We start from the raw sequence: 24,205 nt of genomic DNA on the forward strand, positions 1-24,205 counted from the left end.
TTCGCCTCCCCCCTTTCCTCTCTTTCTCCCTTCGCCTCCCTTCCCTCATCCCACGCCTCCCTTTCCTCAGTTCTGTAGTTTTTATCGCCATTAAGTGTGACGCCTGAGCATTAATTACAGTGTTTGCGCCGCGGCTCCATCGTTCATTATGTTAAGTACGGACCATTTTTTAGGGGGTCGATGTCTTAACTACACCGCTGCTCCTCGATTTCCTGCACTATGAAACCCTAAACTTGAGAGGTTAATTATACTCATTTACACCGTACCCTCAAGACTCATTACGTTAATCACATCGTAGCCTTGTGTCGGGAGGGTGCTGGGTGCTGGGGGAGGGGTGGGGGAAGGGGTACCAGGGAGGGGAGTAGGGGAAGGGGGTAAGGGAAGGGGCACCAGGGAGGGGGTAGGGGAAGGGTTACCAGGGAGGGGGGTGGGGGAAGGGGTACTAGGGAGGGGGGTGGGGGAAGGGGTACCAGGGATGGGGTGGGGGAGGGGCTGCAGGGAGGAAGGGGAGAAGAAGTACAGCACCCGCAGCATCAGGAAATGTTAAGCATCGGGGACAAATCACGGAGTCAAGGCGCAGATTGAGGGTGACGAAACACGGTAATACACGTCACAAGACCTCGTTCCCGGGGCGCCGAGCGAACTGAAGGTCCTGCCAGTTAGGCTTTTTACGTCAGGGCGCCGCGCGGGAGCCTAGCGAAGGTCAACGCGCCAGCAGGGAAGACGACGACCTGTGCGCCTCACTTCCGCCCTAAAAACACAACCTAAATGCGCTGCGAAAAACTGGACGCCCCGGAAAGCCTGAGTGACCTCCACCCAGCCGAACCTGAGCAGACGTGACGAGACACTATGCAGCAGAACAGCGGTAGGCGAGGACGAGACGGAGCGGCGCCGGCAGGTGAGGGCAGCAGGGACATCATGGCGGTGAGGGGTTGGATATAAGACAGGCTGGTGCAAGTTGATGATGAGAAGGTGTGGAGGGTGAAGGGTGTTACAAGGGCAGGGGGGAGGGGGCGTGGTGTCTGGATGAGCTGATACTCTAACAAGGCGAAGAATAAGGGAGTGAGAAGCAGCCAGCTGAGGCCAATAAATACATCAGAGCCTCCTCCTCCTCCTCCTCCTCCTCCTGCTGCTCCTCCTCCTCCTCCCCCTTCTCCTCCTGCTCCTCGTCGCCTCTTCTGAATCCTCGCAATTAATTCAGGAGTGAGACGCACCGGGAGAGCGAGGTCGAGCTCGACACTCAATAGATTCAAGGACACGGAATATACTTTAAGAGGATTAAGTTTACCCGGACGGAGAGGTCGACGCCACCAAGCCCGGCCAGACTTTACACTTCTCACTCTACACGAGCATGAACATGTTAAATTTATATATGTGTAATGGGAGATGATGTATAATTATCTGTATATTTATTGACTTATTTACTTCAACATATCGTCGTCGAGGTCATTGATGTAGTTAACGGACTTACACCGATGTGATCGCCGTTGGCCCCCGCCGTCTGCACACAAGGCTGCCGGATCCCGTCCTTCCGTGCGGCGGCTGTAAATGAATTTGTCTCAGTTTTATCGCCAGAAAAATAGGCCACAAAGGTGCACGGACAGCAAACTTTGGCGAGAGAGAAACTCAGGAAGAGCCGAGGCACCGCCAAGGCTCCGCCGCGACACACTCCCGCCGCCGCGCGGTCTTCACACTAACCTGGTTATGCACGCCTTTGATATTCCCTTCAAGTTTTCACCTTGTGCCCGGCCCTTAAAACACTCAACGAAAAAAGATAAATAAAAAAGGTGGAGAAAAGACAAACAAAAAGGTGGTTCAATCCTGGTCTCGCGGTCCCCCCGCCCCAACCCCCCCACGCCCCCGCTGATTAATGGTCCTTGCGGCTGACACAAAACCACAACAAAGAAAGCGTCGGTGAGACACTGCCTTGTCGCAACAGAAGATGCAAAAAGATGCGAGGTAAAAATGAAGGACAGACGTTGATTATGCAATTACCGAGTAAAGGCATAGGTCCTGCGCGTCATTTGCAGAGGAAGTAAGACATAAACAACGCCTCCCAGGGCTGAGGGGGAGAACAAGGAAGACGAGGAGGGACGAGACAACACAGGTGAGCCTGGCGCGTGGGCGGCGGCGGCGGCACCAGACCACGGAAGAAAAGGTGTCTGAACTTTTTGTCTGGCGGCGCTGCGATTAGTCTGATGGGGAAGGGTTCATGTGTGAGTCATGAGGCAGCCCATCAAACACCTTTCTAACGCTCCAGATTGTTCTGCCGCCAAGAACAGCGCGCGGGCTTGGGACACTACTTAGCTAAAGATGGGACTTCCTTCACCGCCGCCAAGGACACCCGGAGCAACGGATATTATGAGGAAGACAAGGGCGCTCCGGCCACGTTTCTTCAGCGCCTGCGGGGTGCCTGGCGAAGACTGATTAGTCCAGGAAGCCGGGAAGACGTGCGGGAATATATAGGTCAAGGTTCGAGGCACGGAATGAGGTAAGTATGACACGGCGAGAAAACAAGACCAAGACATCCATTGGATTCGCTCTCCGTCCATGACTTTTTGGCACACATGAGCAGCGGTCCGCCTCAACGCCTCAGTGCTCCCTCCGAGGCGACTCACAGGCAGACTACAAGACGTGGCCAGCATGTCTTGAGGGGCGAGGCAAGGCGGCCTGCATCCTGTACACGACGCGGGAAAACTATTCTAGGCATCGGCGTCCCACGGGGCAGAAGGTCATGTGACGCTTGCTGTTTGACGATGTCCGGGGCGTCGCCGGCACACCGAAGCTGACCTCCCACTCAAGGGCGCCGCTTGAGGGTTCGGGGTGGGTGGTGGTCGGGGCTTAGGGGGAACAGGTGGAAGGGGAGTGGAGCCTCGCGCTGTAAAAAGGAGCATAACAAGGATAACCACACAAGGACTGCAGCCTCGCCATTTCCCGCTTACCCCAGACCCTTCACGTGAATATACCAACTTTTTTCTACGAAGCATAATTGTGATGCATGCCTTCGAACTTCACGACATTTATCTAAGCTGGTGACGGAGCTAATATTATGCATTTAAGTGGTGGCCGCATCGCAATCAACCCCCTGCTAACACCGCCCACCTGCAGGCACGCATCAGTATAGTCATCAGTCGGTGCAAGAAGTCAGTAAACGAGTAATCAATTATTATTATAAGCAATTAGTATCAGCCAGACACTTGTAATGGTGATGAACGGCGCCGCTGCAGCCTTGCCGTGGGTGATCCCCCTCATTGTAGCAAAATATAAAGAAGTCACTAATGTTTCTGAACACTTATCCATGCGAGTCACGAACACGGATTCTCAAAGGCAATGGACGCATGCATGAACAACATTTGAGTGAGTGTTTAATGAAGATACACTTGCCCTCCTTATATAGCTCATTAAATGCACTTTCCGACCTATTAACTAGAGGTAAAAAAAAACGTTATCTCTCTCTCTCTCTCTCTCTCTCTCTCTCTCTCTCTCTCTCTCTCTCTCTCATAGGATTAAATTCGCGATACTTCTTCCTCTGTTCCTCTCTCCCTTCCCTCCCGCAACCCTTACCTACGACCAGGGAGGGGGTGAGGGGCACACGTAGGGAGTGAGGGGGGGAGAGGGGAGGGGGGCAAGGGAGCTGGCAGAGGCATTACACGCACATCAGATAAATAATTCACAACCTTACACCATCAATCTCCTCTCCCCTTTTGCTTTCCTTATCCCCCTTTGTATCTGACTGACTAACCCACTTCCTTGATTAAAAAATGAATGAGAGAGAGACGCAGGTGGCCGAGGTGTTGGACAAGGCGGGGGTGGAGATCGAGGGTCCGTCTGTCTGTTCGTCCGTCCTTCAGCTCCTTCACAAGTGTGCCGCGTTTGACAAGTGTTGCGAACGAGAAGTCAGTGTGTCGAGGTGAGGTGAGGTGAGCACAGGTGTTGCATGGCGAGGGGAAGGGGGGGGTGAGGTGGGGGCTAAGATGCTTCCTCAAGGCTGCCAGAACGTGTGTGTGTATGTGGGGGTGGGGGGGAGCTGGGGGGGGGGGGTAAGAGGGTCGGTCATGAAGCTCCGGGCGGCACACAAGGGCGGACGGCGTGAAGAGTGACCAATCCGCGGCGGCCTCACAAACACAGCTCCGAGGAGGACGAGTATTTACAGCCGCGAGCAGGAAGATGCCTTGCACGGTGTTTATCTAGCGACACACACACACACACACACACACACACACACACACACACACACACACACACACACACACACACACACACACACACACACACACACACACACACACACACACACACGGACCTCCTTCTCTCCCTCTCTCACTCACTCCCTGCAATATCTGGCGTGTCTACTTTGAGTCGTGGTATGTCGTCGCTGCTCCCAAACACCTGCGAGTGTGGCTAACAGGTGCACGCCTCACGCCCACGCCCACAGCACGCCTTCTACAGTATTCATGCTTACACACACACACACACACACACACACACACACACACACACACACACACACACACACACTATTCTAATCCACCCCTTCCTTTCTCAGTCTTCCTCTGTTCTTTTCTTTACCCTCCTTCCTTACTTCTTTCCCCTATCGCCTCTCTATCGTAAGCTCCCCTTGTTTCCTTTCTAACCCTTCTTTTTCCCTATTTTCCTTTTCCAACCCATTCCCTCCTTCCTCTGCCTATCTCACTTACCCATCTCTTTCCTTACCCTTCTACCTTCCTTTCCTTCGTCATTACCTCCCTGTTCCTCTCCTAACCCTTCCCTTCCTCCCTATCTCACCATCTCCATCACCATCTATCTCCGCACCCCCCTTTACCATTTCTCTTTACCCATATATGTCGCACCCCTCTCAGCCTCACCCTATACCTACTACCTTCCTCCCCCTTCTTCCCCCTACCCTTCCATCTCCCTCCCCCTTCTTCCCCCTACCCTTTCATCTCCCTCCCCCTTCTTCCCCCTTTCTGACCTCACCCTCACATACCTAAAGGGGTGACTTTGGCCGCACCTTCGCCGCCCTCCGCCCCTCCCTACGCCCACGCGGTTGTACCTCAGGGATGCCTCTCCTCGGGGGGGCGTGAGGGCGGACGCGACGGCGGCGGCGGCGTCCACGTCATCGCCTCGTTGGGGTATCTTGTTTGAGACGCTATAATTTTTGTGTCCACATGAAGATAGATTAAATGCGAGATTGTGAGGGAGACGTGCCGGCGCTGACGTGGCTGACGGAGAGGAAATCAGCGTGTCGGCATGTGCGGATGTGCGAGGGAGGGAGTGGATGAGGGAGACGTCAGGGGTGTAGTGTGGGTGGGGGGAGGGGAGGAGAGGGTGCACGGTGGGATGGTGACGGGGAGAAAGGTTAGGGGAGAATAGAGATTTGGGTTGACTGGGACATGAGGAGACGAAAAAAATGACAATGAAGTGAAGGGAAGATGGGAGGAAGGAAAACGAGAAGCAGGAAATGAAGCAGGGCAGCATAAAGAGAAAGGGAGAGGAAAATTAAAGCTGAGCGAGGGATGGTTGATGAATAAACCTAAGCGGGGGATGATTAATGAAGAGGAAGGCAGGAGAAAGAGGCGACAGAGTTAGAGAAGTGACGGAAAAGTACCTGAGAGAAACGCATTGAGACGGAAAAGTTAGAAATGGTTCCGGAAAAGATAAAAAAAGGACAGTACGAAAGAGAACAGGTGGAAAAGAGAGAGAGAGAGAGAGAGAGAGAGAGAGAGAGAGAGAGAGAGAGAGAGAGAGAGAGAGAGAGAGAGAGAGAGAGAGAGAGAGAGAGAGAGAGAGAGAGAGAGAGAGAGAGAGAGAGAGAGAGAGAGAGAGAGAGAGAGAGAGAGAGAGAGAGAGAGAGAGAGAGAGAGAGAGAGAGAGAGAGAGAGAGAGAGAGAGAGAGAGAGAGAGAGAGAGAGAGAGAGAGAGAGAGAGAGAGAGAGAGAGAGAGAGAGAGAGAGAGAGTCAGAGAGAGAGATCGAGAGAGAGAGAGAGAGAGAGAGAGAGAGAGAGAGAGAGAGAGAGAGAGAGAGAGAGAGAGAAGGTGAAATTTGGGATGACTAAGGAAATGTAGGGACATGGAAAGGAAATTACTGTTGAGGGATAACAATTGCCCTTACAAGACGAAACATTGCCCCCCCACCCACGCACCGACGAACCTACATACACACTCACTCACCCACGCACTCATCCACCCAAACAAACACACAGACACACACTCACACCACAGACGAGACAGAGAGACAAGATCACCACACACCCACACCCATCCACCCACGCACCCCACCCCCACACACACCACAGACGAGAGAGACAAGATTACCACACACACACACACACACACACACACACACACACACACACACACACACACACTCACACCACAGACGAGACGAGACAATATAACAATTACCCCCCCAACCCACCCACCCACGCACTCAACCACCCACCCAAACAAACAATTACGCAGCACAGACGATACCGAGACAAGATTACCAGCGCGACATCACGACACCCCACTCGCTATCTCCTCCACTTGTTGCCAGTCCCCTTGACCTTCCACCGCCACGCACACACACATACACGGAACTTCCTTATAAAAGTATCACTACGGCCGATAAGGGAAGTGACACCTGGCGACTTCCCACGAGGACGACTTTTGGGTGTAATTAAGGTATACACAGGTGGAGTTAGGAGCATATGGTACAGCTGCGCGTGGCCTCAGTGTTCTTAATTTAGGTACACGGCAAAAATAATGAAGGGAAAAATGAAAGAAAAAGCTGACAGAGGAAAGATAATAAAGATAGAGATAGATCGATACAGATAGAAGTGGATAGATAGAGGTCAACACACACACACACACACACACACACACACACACACACACACACACACACACACACACACACACACACACATGCATAAACACAAACACAAGCACATACACACATCAAGCCAAACATACACCGTCTCCCGCCCTCCCTCCTTCCTTCCTGCCTGACTGCTGCCTCTTCCTCCTCCTCCTCCTCCTCCCCCCCGGACACACACACACAGGTAATATAGGCCAGGTGGAGGAGGTGTGTTTGCCGCCTCGCCTCGCCAAGACTGTAGGGCAATGGGTCACAATGTAGGGCGCGCCGGAGGAGAGAAAGTATAGGACAGTGGGTAGACTAGCCCCCCCTCTCCCCCCTCCTCCTCGTCCTCCTCCTCCTCTTCTGCCGCAAACGAGAGAAATTTCATGGAGCGGCGACAAAGAGAGAGAGAGAGAGAGAGAGAGAGAGAGAGAGAGAGAGAGAGAGAGAGAGAGAGAGAGAGAGAGAGAGAGAGAGAGAGAGAGAGAGAGAGAGAGAGAGAGAGAGAGAGAGAGAGAGAACGAAAAGATAGATAGATAGATAGATAGACACATATATAGAGAGAGAGTGCGTACCGACAATATTAGAAACAGATACAGACATACAGATAAACAGCAACGTACAGACGCTAATAAACGTAAAGAAAGAGGCAGCGAGACAGACTGACGTAAATGCAGACAAACAGAGATCAACACTATACGATGAAAAAAAAAACAATAACCAACAAGGACACAGATATACTCTTAACTCAAAATAGAATGACAGACAGATATAGACATGAAGCCCGTTACAGACCTAATACATACAAATTAGTATATACACACAGAGTACAAAAAAAAATAATAGAGCAGACAGGACCATGCAGAAACAGAAGACAAACAGACATGAAGCAAATATAGAAACAGGAAACAAAGCGAACTGTGAGACACGATTAGAGAAAGAGATAGAGAACAAGCGAACCAACCAGCGAGAGAGAGAGAGAGAGAGAGAGAGAGAGAGAGAAAGCCGAGGGGAGACTAGCGAGGAATTCATGACTTGGGGTGAAAGCTTCATATCGTAAGAAGACACTTGAGGTCACCTGGAGAGGCATTGGAAAGTTCATTAGGAGCCCCGATTGGAAGGATTAGAGAGAGAGAGAGAGAGAGAGAGAGAGAGAGAGAGAGAGAGAGAGAGAGAGAGAGAGAGAGAGAGAGAGAGAGAGAGAGAGAGAGAGAGAGAGAGAGAGAGAGAGAGAGAGAGAGAGAGAATGGATAAACACAGAGAGCTGGATAAATAGATATAGATAGAGAGAGGCTTAATTAAACAGGAAATAATATGAAAAACGATTAAGATTGAGATAGAGAGGGGGAAGATAAGAGACGAGACAGAAACAGATGAACGAAGAGATAAGGAGGGAGAACTAAAAACAAACTTATTCATAAACTAGGAAGCTGAGAAACAAATACAAATATCGACATAAAGAAAAAGAGAAAATGAAGAAAGAAAGACTACACACAGAACTACACAGAAAAAGAAAAAGAGAAAATTAAGAAAGAAAGACTACACAGAGAACTACACAGAAAGAGAAAAAGAGAAAATGAAGAAAGAAAGACTACACACAGAACTACACAGAAAGAGAAAAAGAGAAAATGAAGAAAGAAAGACTACACACAGAACTACACAGAAAGAGAAAAAGAGAAAATGAAGAAAGAAAGACTACACACAGAACTACACAGAAAGAGAAAAAGAGAAAATGAAGAAAGAAAGACTACACACAGAACTACACAGAAAGAGAAAAAGAGAAAATAAATGAATGAGGAAAGAAAGAGGAAGACGATACTGATCTCACATACAAATATCAACAAAAAGAAAGAGAAAGATACAGAGCAGTGCTGCCAGATTGTCGTACTCACTCTTATATTTCCCGATTTCGTGCCCCAAAACTGTCCCCTCCACCCGGATAGCTAGATTCATTTATAGCCATCGTTGAAATGGTGAATTACTGATCTGTTTATTTTCTTGCAGTAGTTGTGGGTCAGAAGCCGAAAAATACGATGCTTGGAGTACGATAATCTGGCAACGCTGATACAGAGACACAGATGCATGCAGAAATTGGGACAAACCGATACAACACATACATACGATACATAGGCAGGCTGATATACACGCTAGGACAAACAAACCTTTAGAGAAACACACACACACACACACACACACAGACCGCCAGCACTCCATCCCCACCAAAAAAAAGGTAAAGTGGCACATCAGAAAATGCAGACGGGTCGCGGGACAGACAGACAGACAGACGCACCAAAGAAAGGAAGAAAGTAACTGGCTCACCGGGAGACGGATGTGTGGGAGAGATTTTATTCACAAAGGAAAGAAAGAGAGAGAAAAACTAAATGGCGTCGGAGGCACAAAAAAAAAGGAGTTAAGAAGAGGAAGTTGTCATTAGGAAACTGGTGTAAGGAAAAAAAGAATAGGAAGATATAAGAGGACAAGAAAGGAAGACGAAGATGAACTGTCGTAAAAAAATAAAGAGGAAAAACAGAATGCGACAGAGACAAAGGAAGTGTTAAAAGAATCCGTCATCATCATCATCATCAACATCAGAAGAAGAAGATTTACGAAAGAGAAAGAAAAAAAAAGGAAAAAAAAAGAAAAATAGGAGGAGAAAAAGAGGAAAAAAGAAAAAGATAAACACGTATATCAGCACCAGGGGAAGACGAGAAGATGCGTACATAAGAAAAAAAAGAAAAAAACGTAAAAAAGAAAAAAAAAAAAGATGCAGACTGAATGAAGAGGACGCGAAGCAAGAAATGGTAAATGATGATCACCGAGAAGACAGACAGACAGACAGACAGACAAAAAGACCGGAGAGAGAGAGAGAGAGAGAGAGAGAGAGAGAGAGAGAGAGAGAGAGTACTAAAAGGGGACAACACCAACATTACCGTGACTGATTAGGAGGAGGAAGAGGAGGAGGAGGAGGAGGAGGAGGAGGATGGAAAATGGGGAAAGCGTTGTGGAAATATAGGACAGGGAAGGGAAAGTTTTGGGGGGCTGACCACGTGACCTCCAGGGGTGAAGGGTTAAGGGTGGGCAGCGGGCATGGAGGTGAGGGTCAAGATATTCTCTCTCTCTCTCTCTCTCTCTCTCTCTCTCTCTCTCTCTCTCTCTCTCTCTCTCTCTCTCTCTCTCTCTCTCTCTCTCTCTCTCTCTCTCTCTCTCTCTCTCTCTCTCTCTCTCTCTCTCTCTCTCTCTCTCTCTCTCTCTCTCTCTCTCTCTCTCTCTCTCTCTCTCTCTCCTTCAATAAACACGTGGGTGAGCAGTGCAATAAAGCCTCAAGCCTTACCTGGGCAGCGGAACAAAAGGTGAATCTGGTTGTAGTACTTAATTAAACACAGGTAGATAGTCCCTCCACACACTCGCCCACTCACCTGTAGAGCGAAATGCATAAAGCTTGAATACATCGAACGTTAGTCGTTATTCACTGTTTATTTCTAAAAGCGTCCCTAACGTTGGTTGGTTACTATTTATATCAAGGTCGTTTCTATGAGTTTCTATAAGCATATCGATCATTCGTGTTAATTCTCTATTGAAATTATGTTCCCTTCTGTGTCATTCTAAAGGCATATCAAACGTTGGTCTAAGTTCGCTTTTTAAGTCATGATCCTCTATATGTATTTCTGAAGGCTTATGGAACGCTGGTCTAATTCACTTAAACTTATTTATATCTCATTCCCTTCTAAGTATTTGTAAAAGAGCATATCGAACATTAATTTAACTACGCTACTGCAATCATGTTCCCTTTTGTGTATTTCTGAAAGCATATCGAGGTTGGTCAAAAATCCCTCTTAAAATCATGCTTCTTTCTATGTATTTCTAAAGGCATATCGATGGCTGGTATTAGTTAACTGTTTACGATCATGCTTCCTTCTGTGTATTTCTGAAAGAGGTAAAGAGAAGGAGCAAGGAGGTCCAGGTATTAGTTCACTGTTTTGAATCATACTTCCTTCTGTGTATTTCTGAAAGAGGTAAAGAGAAGGAGCAAGGAGGTCCAGGTCTGCGCCGGGGCATCAAGGAGCAAACAGATACACAAGGAAAGACTCGCAAAAACAAAGCCTCCGAGAGCAAACGAGTCTCGCGCATTTCCTTTCCCAGCGAATATTTCACGTTCCCGAGGTGAGCTTGTGCGTCCAGGGCCAAGCCTCTCCTTCCTCCTCTACCTCCTCCTACTCCTCCTCCTCTGTGCTCTCCTCCGTGCAACCTCCCCCCCAAAACACCCACCTCCCACACACACCCACACACACACATGAACACCCACACCCACGCTCTCTACTCCCTTCTCCCCCCTCCTCCTCCACCACCTCCAACATCCCCCTAAATCCATGGTGGCTCAGCTTCACCCCCCACCTCCCCCGCCTCCCCACCTCTCCTCCCTCCCCCCCACCCCCCTTCCAGCATTACCAAACACGCCGCCCACGTAAGCTTCCGTCCCTCCTCCCCTCTCCTCCCCCCTCTCTCCCTCCCACGCAATCCCTCCCAGTCATCTCACGGCTTTCCTATCATCTCCATTCTTCCTCCCTATATGTAGAGCATCCATCCCCTGCCTTCCCTTTGCCGCTCCCCCCCCCCCCTCCCCCTATTGTCTCTACTTTCCATTCCCCACACACTCCTTCCTTCACTCCTACACGAATCCTCTCATCCTCCCAGCTCTCCCCATTTCCTATTCTTTCATCTACTCCTCCTTTCCAACTCCACACCAGCAATTTCTCCTCTCCCTTCAAATTTCTCTTCTTCACCTCACGTCATAGCTTTCCCCCTCCCCTCCACTCCCCTCCTCCTCCTCCTCCTCCCCTCCTCTATTCTCCCTCCACTACTCTACATTTTCCCTTATGTCTTTCTACCTGACAAATACAGACATATACAAATATACACACGCAGACACCCAGGCATACATACATACGTAGACAGACGGATATTATAGAAAAGCAGACATATACAGACACAGACAGACGTACATACAGACAGACAGACTCCCTCCAGGCTCCAGACCGTAATAATGTGTTCCAAGCAGCACCTTGCAAACTTTTAATGACTCGCAAACTCCATCACGTTCCCTGATTAACACACGAACCGCTGCTCTTCCTCCTCCTCTTCTTCCTACTCCTCCTTCTCCTCCTCCTCCTCCTCCTCTTCTTCTCCTCCCAGCAGTCACGACAATGAATGATTCGTCTCCTGATTAATTTCTGGAACGCGGACGATTGGAGGAGACTTTTGGAGTACACGATTTGTTGGGTTTCTTTTATTAATATATTTTCTTTACTTCAGCAATCTTGTTCCTCTTCTTCTTAGGTATTTGTTATGAGTCCTCCTCCCTCTCCTCAGCCCCTCCGTCTCCATCCTCTTCCCTCCCTCTCAACACCTTCTTCTCCCTCCTCATATCTCCCTCTTCCTCCTCTTCCTTCCCTTGTTCCTCATTTTCACAGGTATTTGTTATGAGTCTTCTTCCCTCTCAGCCCCTCCCTCTCCCTCCTTTTTACTCCCTCTTCCCCTTCTTCCCTTCCTCCTCCTCCTCTCCACTCCCTCTCCCTCCTTCTCCCTCCTGCACTGTATTATTAAAAGTCCTGAGCTAATGTTGAAGGCAAGGCAGGATTTAACTTCATTACCACATATGTTGCCTTAAGAAAAACGTAATGAATAAGTGAAATTGTTACGTAATTCACAGGTAAGACACATTGAATAGGACACATTACAGGTTCTCTTCTCCTCCAGATACATGTTATTAAACTCCGTGGACTAGAAAATAAAGGAAGAGAAAAGTTATGCCTTCAACGAAAAAATTACTTCGGCTCAAATTAAAATTCCTATTCAGTGGAGAATATCTGGGGCAGTAATACTCTCTCTCTCTCTCTCTCTCTCTCTCTCTCTCTCTCTCTCTCTCTCTCTCTCTCTCTCTCTCTCTCTCTCTCTGCCTTCTCCTTCCTTCCTTCCTTTGATTTTCTTTTAATTTCGTTATCTTTCACATTCCTTCTTATCGATCATCTCTTTCGCTTTCACTGTCCTCCTCCCCCCCCCCCTCTCTCTCTCTCATCATCTTTATATCCTTCCTCCCTTGTTATTCCCTCCCTGTCATGCTCCTCTAACCTTCTCCGACCTCCACTTCCTCATCATCACTCCACTCTCCACTACATTTTTCCTTCCTACGAGTCATTTGATCCTCTCTCTCTCTCTCTCTCTCTCTCTCTCTCTCTCTCTCTCTCTCTCTCTCTCTCTCTCTCTCTCACTTCCTCGTTCCCCGCCTCCTCTTCCTCGTTCTTCTCTCCTCCTCGCCTTGCATTTCTTTTACGTCTGTCTGTCATCCATTGTATCTCGTTTCTGTAATTCTGTCCTGCATTTTCTCACTTATCTTTTTCCTTAGTCCGTTTTCTTCTTGTGGTTGTCTCCTTTTCCTCGTTCTCCTCCTCCTCCTCCTTCTCCTCGTCGTGGTGGTGATGTAAGTGCTGATGTCAAGAGGAGTCAAGGTCAACCTCCAAGAGTCTTAAGTTCCTGTTCTTGTCTTACTTTATTTTTTTTGCCGCCGTCGTTTTGTTCTCCACATTCTTGGGTTTACTGTTATTCTTCCTTCTGTTACACTTGTGCTTTTGTTTGTTGCGCCGTGATGTATATTGTTGTCTTTTCTCCCTCCCTTGACAATGTGTGTGTGTGTGTGTGTGTGTGTGTGTGTGTGTGTGTGTGTGTGTGTGTGTGTGTGTGTGTGTGTGTGTGTGTGTGTGTTTCCTTTTCTTCCATTTCTTCGTCTCCTCATCTACTAACCTTCCCATCCCTTCCTTTTCCTCTCCCCTATTTTTTTACCTTCCCTTTCCCTTTGCTTTTCGTTACTTTCCTTCCATTTGTGTGTGGGAGAGGGGGAGTTGTGTGTGGAGGGGAGTTGTGTGGGGAGGAGGGTTGTGTGTGGGGAGGGGAGTTGTGTGGGGAGGGGGTTGTGTGGGGGAGGGGTTGTGTGTGGGGAGGGAGTTGTGTGTGGGGAGGGGAGTTGTGTGTGGGGAGGGTTGTGTGTGGGGAGGGTTGTGTGTGGGGAGGGGGTTGTGTGTGGGGAGGGGGTTGTGTGTGGGGAGGGAGTTGTGTGTGGGGAGGGGGGTTGTGTGTGGGGAGGGTTGTGTGTGGGGAGGGGTTGTGTGTGGGGGAGGGGGAGTTGTGTGTGGGGAGGGTTGTGTGGGGAGGGGTTGTGTGTGGGGAGGGGTTGTGTGGGGGGGAGTGTGTGGGGGAGGGGGGGTTGTGTGTGGGGGAGGGGGAGTTGTGTGGGGGGAGGGGGAGTTGTGTGGGGGGGAGGGGGGGTTGTGTGTGGGGGAGGGGGAGTTGTGTGTGGGAGGGTTGTGTGTGTGTGTGTGTGTGTGTGTGTGTGTGTGTGTGTGTGTGTGTGTGTGTGTCACATTTTTATTGCACCGACATAAACATACCGAAGACAAGCAGAAAAAAAGTGAAATATTCATCATGACTGAAATGCAAACACACACACACACACACACACACACACACACACACACACACACACACACACATACACGGAATGACACATGTATAAGAAAGAAATATCGCATATGTATATATTTGTCGAACATAAACAGACGCCCGCCAATATTTTTTTTTTTTTTTGCATTCCACACAAGTTGTCGTAACCACCACCACCACCACCACTAACAACACCACCAGCAACTAAAAACAAAGATGAAAACAACTACGAGGAGAATTTGCCAAACATCTGTCACTTGGCACACAATTCGACCAACACAAGACAAACAAATAAATGAATACATAAACAAAAATATAAAAAAAAATTTGACCTTGATAAAACTAGACTATTCAGCTCACAATGCCATGCTGATTTTCGTTCCCTATTTCCGACAGCACTTCGCAAACTCAAGAAGGAAGGAAGGAAAGAAAGAAGGAAAGAAAGAAAAACCGCCATTATAAAAGTGGCCTTGGGGAATCTGTAAGCGAGGAGGGCGGAAAGAAAAAAAAATCTCTTAAAAGGAAATCCCGATGAGAAGGGCGGACGGTATGGTGAATAGAGGAGAGGCGGGAAGGGAGGTGGAAGAGGAGATGGGAGAGAGATGGATGGATGGATATGGCTTGGAAAGGGGGGAGAAGGGAGAGGAAGGAGGAGGAGGAGATGTGAAGATGAACGGATAATGGTCGGGTTGGGGTGAGGGAGAGGAGGAAAGGGAGGAAACGAGAGGGTAATGGAGGAATGATGTATGTGGAGGGAAGGGTTGTTGATGTTGATGAAGTTGATGATGTTGTTGATGTTGATGTTACAGTTGATTTTGTTGTTGTTGCTGCTTGGATGCGATATCAATGTTTTACGGTTGTTATTATCGTTGTTGCAGTCGTTAAATGTTTTTGGCACATACTTTTTTATAATGGTGCTGATGGCTGTGTTGGCAGTAGTTAATGTCGTTGTTGTCATCATTGTTTTGTTGTTCTTTGCTGTAGTCTACATTAGCGTGAGAGAGAGGGGACATTCCTTGGACCACCTGCGTCGTGACATCAATATTTCTACGTTAATGTAGGGTGAGGAGGAAGGCCCCTGCCAACCTTGCGGCGGCGGGGAGGGGTGAGGGTGGCGGGGTGGGGGTGGCGGGGGCGACGACCTGAGTTATGCAAGGCAGAGCGCGGCTTTTTGTGGCGCTTCCTTGCCGATGTGGGCCGCTGAAGGAACAGAATTAGCAGTAGCAGTAGTAGTAGTAGTAGTAGTAGTAGGAGTAGTAGTAGTATGATAATAATAATAATTATAATGAAAAATGGTAATGATAATAATGTAAGGACATTTTCGACAAGTTGAGTGAAGTCGAAAATAAACTCATCTCAAAAACACCCGTGTTATCTTCTTCCTCCTTCACTCAATCATAATAATAATAATAATAATAATAATAATAATAATAATAATAATAATAATAATAATAATAATAATAATAATAATAATAATAATAATAATAATAATAATAATAATAATAATAATAATAATAATAACAACAATAATATAGAAATTCCAATTATCATTATTTGTGATTATTATTTTGACAATTATCTTTTATATGGTTCTTATTTCGTTTGGCTGACTGTTGGCAAGGAATGTGACACAGTTTTCAATGCCAGAAACAAATAGTAGTAAACAAAACACATTAACGGCATTTTTCCCCTCGTAACAGGCGAGCGTAAAGTAATACCCGGGAAGCAAAACAAATTTGTACTATTCCATTTATGAAAAGTTTCGTCACGCACAACAACAACAGCCACCCAGCGATAAAGGCTATAAATGGGTAAATGGCCGGGCTATTTACGCCCTCTCATCCAACCTTGTCATCCTTTTAAACACTTTCTTCCTCCACCAGACCTACACGCCTTTTTATGTGGCGACGAGGCGTAGAGTTCGTTGGGTTAGGCGGAGAGAAAGGTAACACAAGGTTATAGAGAGAGCGAGAGAGTACCGGCCCACCAGAGAGAGAGGAGTCGGGGCAGGTGAAGGGGACGGGTGAGTGGGGGGACGGGTGAAGAGGGGGACATGTGGAGGGGAGGGGGCAGGGGAAGGAGGGGGTCAAGTGAAGGAGGGGGGTCAAGTGAAGGGGAGGAAGGTGAGAGTGGGGCGGTTACCTGATAGCGAGCAGATGATTGATGAAAAATAATGTGATGAGTCATGGAGAGGTAACCAGGTGTCCATGAGGAGGAGGAGGTGGAGGTGGAGGAAGAGGGAGAGGTAAAATATATGAAAAAAGAGGCAGGGAGAAAAGGATAAGGAGCTGGCGAAGGTGGGAGGATGAAGAGGAGAAAAAAAGCGATAGAAAAGGGGGGAAACTGAGAAAAGAAAAGGAGAATGTAATGAAAAGTAGGGTGGGGAGAATGAACAAGGAAAACGAGAAAAAAATATGGAGGAGAGGCAGATGGACGAAATAAAAAAAGGAAGGTAAGAAGAGGAAAAGGAACTAGAAAAACGAGAAAAAAATATGGAGGAGAGGAAAAGAAAGAGGAAAAGGAACAAGAAAAACGAGAAAAAAATATGGAGGAGAGGAAAAGGAAGAGGAAAAGGAACAAGAAAAACGAGAAAAAATATGGAGAAGGAAAAGAAGAGGCAGAAGGACGATATAAAAAAGGAAAGTAAGAAGAGGAAAAGGAACAAGAAAAACGAGAAAAAATATGGAGGAGAGGAAAAGAAAGAGGAAAAGGAACTAGAAAAACGAGAAAAAAATATGGAGGAGAGGAAAAGAAAGAGGAAAAGGAACAAGAAAAACGAGAAAAAATATGGAGAAGGAGAAGGAGAGGCAGAAGGATGATAAAAACAAGGAAAGTAAGAAGAGGAAAAGGAACAAGAAAAACGAGAAAAAAAACATGGAGTAGGAGAGGCAGATAAACGAAGAATTGACAGAGGAGGAAGAAGAGGAGGAGGAAGAAGAGGAAGAGGAGTAGGAGGAGAAAGACAAAGGTGATAGAGAAATGAATCAATCGATGGGTGAATGCTGAAGACCCAAGTCACCACAACACTGTAGCACCCCATCACCTCAACTTCCTCTCCCTCCCCCCCCCCCCTTTCACTCCCTCGTCCCTCCCCCCCCCGGAATGTGAGGAATGTGTGGTTATGAGAGATGAGTCAATGCATGGCTGGTAGGTGTGTGTGTGTGTGTGTGTGTGTGTGTGTGTGTGTGTGTGTGTGAACTTCGAGTGAGAATAGAAAAGGGAGAGTGAATACCTACATACGTCTTAGGCTACGCGCTTACACACACACACACACACACACACACACACACACACACACACACACACACCGAAAACAAATACTTATGATGAAAATATTGATATACTATAGACACCACTTACTACTACTATTACTACTATTACTACAACTGCCCCTGCTACCATACTAATTTTTGTACTACCTCTGCTACTAATATTGCTTCTGTCTTTAATCATTACCATTAATATGAATACTACCAATACTTTTTCTACTATTATATACTTTTATTACTATCACTACTACTACTACTACTACTACTACTACTACTGAAGATAATGATAATAACAATAATTTTAATGACAATAACATACATTGACCTGAAACTAAAAATAACAAAAACAACAAGGGACCTCAACCTACGCACTACTCTCTCTCTCTCTCTCTCTCTCTCTCTCTCTCTCTCTCTCTCTCTCTCTCTCTCTCTCTCTCTGACACACTATGTATAGGCCTATCGACGCACCCAATGACAGGGGACCACACAGACCCAGTGACCTCAGCAACACACACACGGGCGGCACTCCCCCACGCTCTCTCTCTCTCTCTCTCTCTCTCTCTCTCTCTCTCTCTCTCTCATGTAAATAATCCCCAGTGGAAATGCGCAGGAGGCACGAGAGAGAGAGAGAGAGAGAGAGAGAGAGAGAGAGAGAGAGAGAGAGAGAGAGAGAGAGAGAGAGAGAGAGAGAGAGAGAGAGAGAGAGATTACATACTGATGGCGAATGTCTGAATATACACACACACACACACACACACACACACACACACACACACAGGTGAAAGGGCAATGCGCAGGTCCGCCGTTATCCGCCCCTCCCACACGCGTGCCAGCCTCCCTCACCCCCCCTACCTGGCACCCCTCGGCCCTCCCCCCCTCAACCCCCCACTAGGAACCCCCCTTACGACCCCCCTGAACACTGGACAACGCAGGCGCTAGGAGGGGTGAGGGAGAACGAAGCACCCCACCCCCCTTTTAACCCCCCTCAGCCCTCCCATAGGCCTACTCTCCTCCCCTCCCTTGATGCCTTCTCCCCACACCCACACTGCGTTGCCCTTGGTTCCACTTTCCGCTACATCCTTCCCCCACCCTCCCCACTCTTCTCCCCACTCCTCCCCTACGAAGAGGTCTATGCCCCTTCTCCCTGACCTTGCCTTGCGTAGCTATATGGGTTTGTAGCCGTCCGAGAGGGTGGGTGGGTGTGAGGCTGTTGTTTACGGGGCTGCTGGCTGTGTGGATGGGTTAAGTGAATGGCTGTGAGCGGTCTGTGAGGTTGGCTGTGACTGTTGGCTGAATGGCTGGATGACTGACTTTGTAGCTGGGTAACTGAATGGCTGTGATTAACTGTGTGGTTGGCTGGGTGGCTGGTCGGTTGGGTGGGAGGTTGTTGGCTGTGTGGCTGGTGGATGCATAACTGACTGGCTGTGAGCTACGTGGCTATGTGGCATATTGAATAGCTGGCTGTATGGCTTCCTGTGCGGCCGACTAAGAGGCTGTTTGACTGGCAGGATGAGTGAATGAATGGCTGTGTGGCTGGGTGAGGGATGAATGAGTGGGATGAATATTAATGAGTGACTTAGGAGTGAATGAAGGAGAGAGAAAACTGGTGTGAGAGAGTGAACGAGTGAGGGAGTGAATGGAGGAGACAGTAGTAATGAGTGGGTGAAAGTGAGAGTGAATACGTCAATGAATGGCCATGCTTAAGACTGAATGAAGGATAGATAATTAAAGAGTGAGTGAATGAGTGAAGAATGAATGAGAGAGTAATACTGCGTGAAAGTGAGACTGAGTGAGTGAGTGAGAGTAAGGGACTGAGTGAGTGAATAATACATTAATGAATGGCCATGAAAACGTGGGCAATGTGATGACACTGACAAGAAAGATGAGTTAGAGGAATGAAATTACTTAATATGTATGGCGAAACTTTCCTCCGCTGGGCTGTATACGATTCCGATGTTAAAAATGGATAAGGGAAAGAAAAGAATAAGAAAGGAAGAATGGGAAGAGGGAATGAAAGGAAGGGCAAAAAGAGAATAAAAGGAGGAAAAAGAGAAAAAGGAATGAATAAAAAGGAAAGAAGGGAGAAGAGAAGGGAGATAAGTATTTTGATTAAGACGTAATATATTATAGTCCTCTCTCCCTCTCTCTTCCTCCCTCTCACTCCGCAGCGGCCCCAGAGACCTCCCGACCTTCACCTTCTCTCTCTCTATCTCCCCCTCCTTCCCTCCCTCCCTCTCTCCCTCTCTTTCACGTGGTCTTCATTTTCTTCCACCGGTTCCTCCTCCCTCATGGTTCTCCCTGACCTTCACCTCGCCAGCCCCGCCTCTCTCTCTCCCTCTCTTTCTCTCTCCCTCATGACCTGGCTCCCTCGCTCACACACACACACACACGCCTAAGATTTGTCCCTCAAGTTTTTGGGTACGAAATAAATTGCTGTCATGATTCTGCATAGTGACGATCTGCATTGACGTGAGGATGAGGAGGAGGAGGAGGAGGGAGAGGAAGGAGGATAAGATAAGGAGGAGGGTGAAGAGAAGGGGAGGGAAGGGAGGGGAAGGAACGAGGAAAAAGTGAGGAAAAAAGAGGAAGATGATGAGGGAGTAAGATAATTTTGTGGGAGGAGGAGGAGGAGGAAGAGAAGGACAAGGGAGAGGATGCAAAGATGGATGTGGTTATGGGAGATACGAATACATGAAATTGCAGGAGCGGGAGCAGGAGAAGGAGATAGAGAAGGAAGGTGGAAAAGGAAAAACTGAGGGAAGTGTTGTAGGAGTAGGAGGAGGAAGATTGGAGGAAAGATTAGAAGGACGAGTAGGAGAAACAAGAAGGAAGAAGAAGAAAAAAACGCGAATGCAAGAGAATTAAACCTGAGAACATATTAGTAAATGATGAACAAAAGGAAGCATTAAATAAAGAAGGAAACATACCTGACCTGTAAATGTATGAGAGAGAGAGAGAGAGAGAGAGAGAGAGAGAGCATCGAGTCAACCAGGCACGTGCAGAGGGAGATAGGGGGAGAAAGGGGGCGTGAGGTGGAGGGAGTAGAGGGGGGAGGGGGGAGGGGGGGGGGCTATGTATACTCCGGTCGTTACTTTCCTCGTGACCTATGAATCGCTTTGTGTATTTTTTTGGTAAATTTTTCTTCGTAATGCTAATTCGTACTGCGGTAACGTTCTCTCTCTCTCTCTCTCTCTCTCTCTCTCTCTCTCTCTTGGGTACTCATCTTCAACACGTACTCAGTTCCCTGTTTCCCTATTCTCCGCTTATCCTGCAATTTTCCTGTATCCTCCTCCTCCTCCTCCTCTTCCAAATCCAATGACTTCATACATACTCTCCCTCCTCGCTCTCTCTCTCTCTCTCTCTCTCTCTCTCTCTCTCTGGTAATAAATCCTCCACTATTCCCTCCAGCTATCCTCCTATTCTTCACTCCCTTCCTTCCTCTCTCTCTCTCCTACTCCAGTTGCCACGCCCTCCCTTCCCCTACCCTCCTCTCTCCCTCCCTTCACTTCTCCCTATGAGCGTACTCCCTGAACTCCCCACAGATGCCCTTTAGCTTTGTTACTCCCCCTTCCCTCCCTCTTTCCATTCCCTCCCTCCCTCTCCCTCCCTCCCAGTCTCGTGCCAAGAGAAAGGAAGGCCAGGGAGGGTGCCGCAGTGCCAGGGTGCCAGGTCCATGGTGCCAGGCGTCCTCCTCCTGCCTCCTGCCCTTTCTCCTCCCTCCATTCTCTCCCGCCCTCCCTCCCTTCCTTCCTCCTCCACTACCGGCATCCCTCCACTGTCAGCATGACGACTACCAGCTGCCGTCTCTCTCTCTCTCTCTCTCTCTCTCTCTCTCTCTCTCTCTCTCTCTCTCTCTCTCTCTCTCTCTCTCTCTCTCTCTCTCTCTCTCTCTCTCTCTCTCTCTCTCTCTCTCTCTCATTTTGACCGGCGTCGCATGTACTGTATTCGCTTGCAATCGATCCAGCGCTCTCTCTCTCTCTCTCTCTCTCTCTCTCTCTCTCTCTCTCTCTCTCTCTCTCTCTCTCTCTCTCTCTCTCTCCAGCAGAATTTTGCACTCCCTGACCCTGTGATGAGTTCTGCCGGTTATATTCCTCCTCCTCCTCTTCCTCCTCCTCCTCCTCCTCCTCCTCTTCGCATCCGGCCAACATCCATCATTCGGTCGTTCGTTTTCTCCCTAAGTGACTTTTTACGAGTCCCTTTTGGTCTTGAGGTTCATTTCTCCCTCACATTCATTTGTCGTTTACGTTTGTTCTGGTTTTACTTTTTTTTTTTAGTGGTAGTAGTAGTAGTAGTAGTAGTAGTAGTAGTAGTAGTAGTTCATTATCATTTTTACTATTTACTTAACTGTTTCATATTAGTTAACTTATTTCGTGTGTTTACTGGGAAGGTTTTTTTTTATATGTGTGTTTTATCTCTCTCATATCATCAACGTGTCATTGTTTTTGTTAGTTATTTTTTTTCTGTCTCCTTTATCTGCTTTTCCTCTCCTCCTCCTACTCCTCCTCCTCTTATTTTCCTTGTTCCTATCCTTTTTCATCTTCATTTCCTCATTTCTTTTCCTCCTCTACTTTTTTTATTCCTGCTGTATTTTTCCCTGTTCCTATTATTCTTTCATCTTCTTTTCCTCCTCCTCCTGCTCCCCCTCCTCCTGCTCCCCCTCCTCCTCCTCCTCCTCCTCCTCTTCCTGTTATTTTCGTACTTCTTTTGCCTCTCTTCACACATTCCTCCACCGTGACGTCATCAGACCGTTCCTCCAACCTCCTCCTCCTCTCCTCCTCTTCCCTCCCTATTCCCCTCCCTCCCTTTCTCCCTTTACGTCCCTCCCTTCTCTAGGCTTACCCATCTCCCCATTCTCTGTATCTCCCCTCTCTTCCTCCTCCTCCTCCTCCTGAAGACTCGTCCACCCGAAAGCCCGATTGAGTTACGTCGCGTCTCTCTCTCTCTCTCTCTCTCTCTCTCTCTCTCTCTCTCTCTCTCTCTCTCTCTCTCTCTCTCTCTCTCTCTCTCTCTCTCGTACCCTCTTTCCCCTCTTTTTATTTACCTTCTCTTCTTTCACCACTATAAAAACAACAATTCCTCCTTTCCTCCTTCCTTCCCATCCCCCCTCCTCCTCCTCCTCCTCCTCTTCCCTCCCTCTCTTCTCTCTCTCCAAGGTCAAGGTCACGAGCGCTAACAACCCGTAACACCTTTTTCCACATTCTTGCTCTTCTTCCTCTTCCACTTCTTCCACTCTTGCTGCCTCTTTTTATTCCACTTTGCATATTCCGTTCCTCGTCTTTCTGTCTCTTCTTCTCTCTTCGCTTCCACTTCGTTTTCTACTCCACATGACTTTTCCTCCACTTTACGCTTCTCTTTTTCCTTCTTTTCATTCCACTTCTCTTCATTTCTTCATTCCCTTCCACTCCCCTGTCCTCCTCTTTCTTCCTCCTCTTCCTTCCTCCTCCTTCTCATCTTCTCTTCTTTTTCCTATTCATATTTTTCTCTTTTACTTTCAAGTCTACTTCTAACGCATGACAACTTTTACATAATCAAAACAAACATCAAAGAAAATACATCAAAAAATATACACGCACTGTTATTTTTGTTTTTCCTTTGGACGAGAGAGGAAAAACAAGTTCGCCAGATTTATTTATTTATTTATTTATTTATTTATTTATTTTGCATTGCGTGAAAGTTCAAAACACAATTATTACGAGTGGAATTAAAACGCGTTACGCCGCAGGACGCACACGTGTGGAAAGCGGGCGGGCGCGTGTGTGTGTATTGTTTGTTTGTCTGTTGTTGTTGTTGTTGTTGTTGTTGTTGTTGTTGTTTACTTGTTTGTCTGGCACCATATGTTTGTTAATGTGTTGCCGTGTCACAAAAATGCTCCCTCCCTCTCTTAGCTCTGTTTGTCTGTTTGTTTGTTTTTTTCCTACTTCTGCTTCTACTATTACTACTACTACTACTACTACTACTACTACTGTTACTACTTACTACTACTACTATTGTTACTACTACTACTACTACTACAACTACTACTACTACTACTATTACCACTACTACTACTATTACTACCACGCCACCAACACCAAAGCAAACAACGACAGCATGACTAACAACAACAAAAGTAACAACAATAACAATGACAACAACAACAACAGCAAAAACAACAACAACAACAGCAATAACGAGGTACTTCAACAGCCGCATAGCCGACCTGTTGCATGAATAAACTCGCAGTAATTAAAAATATATATCTCATTAGCGGACACATTACGCCAGAAGTGAAATAAAAGTGGATTTTCGGATCATCATCTCTCTATCTACTCCCATTCTCCATCCAGATTCCTCTCCACCTACTCCTCCTTCCCCCTCCGGCACCACCACCACCACTACACTCTCCTTCTCCCTCCTCCCCCTGCACCAGTTTCTGCGACCTCTACCACTACACAGTTACTCCTGAGGTTACACACACCGCTGACTAGGAATTCCCCTCTCAATTAAACTCCCACTCTCATCTCCGCCTAATCCACCCTTCCCCTCCCCTCCCACTCCCTTCCCCTCACGTCCCCTTCCATCCCACGCAACACCAGATAACCAGCAGGCCTCCAGGAAGCT

At 47.7% G+C, this 24,205-nt stretch overlaps 1 protein-coding gene across 1 annotated transcript in view; it reads right to left on the reverse strand.

Moving 5' to 3' along the window:
- Nucleotides 1–1,392: 1,392 nt before the first annotated feature.
- Nucleotides 1,393–24,205, reverse strand: part of LOC126995353 (uncharacterized) — a 55,643-nt gene continuing 32,830 nt past the window's right edge. Inside the window, exons 4-6 of the mRNA XM_050854831.1 lie at nt 10,177–10,261; nt 4,988–5,222; nt 1,393–1,542 (exon numbers count right to left, since the gene is read on the reverse strand). Of these exons, the coding sequence (XP_050710788.1) occupies nt 1,422–1,542; nt 4,988–5,222; nt 10,177–10,261 (441 nt within the window). The 3' untranslated portion in view covers nt 1,393–1,421. The remainder of the gene's footprint in view (nt 1,543–4,987; nt 5,223–10,176; nt 10,262–24,205) is intronic.

This window comes from Eriocheir sinensis, chromosome 8 (genome assembly GCF_024679095.1).
Source record: "Eriocheir sinensis breed Jianghai 21 chromosome 8, ASM2467909v1, whole genome shotgun sequence".
Classification (NCBI taxonomy): Eukaryota; Metazoa; Arthropoda; class Malacostraca; order Decapoda; family Varunidae; genus Eriocheir; species Eriocheir sinensis.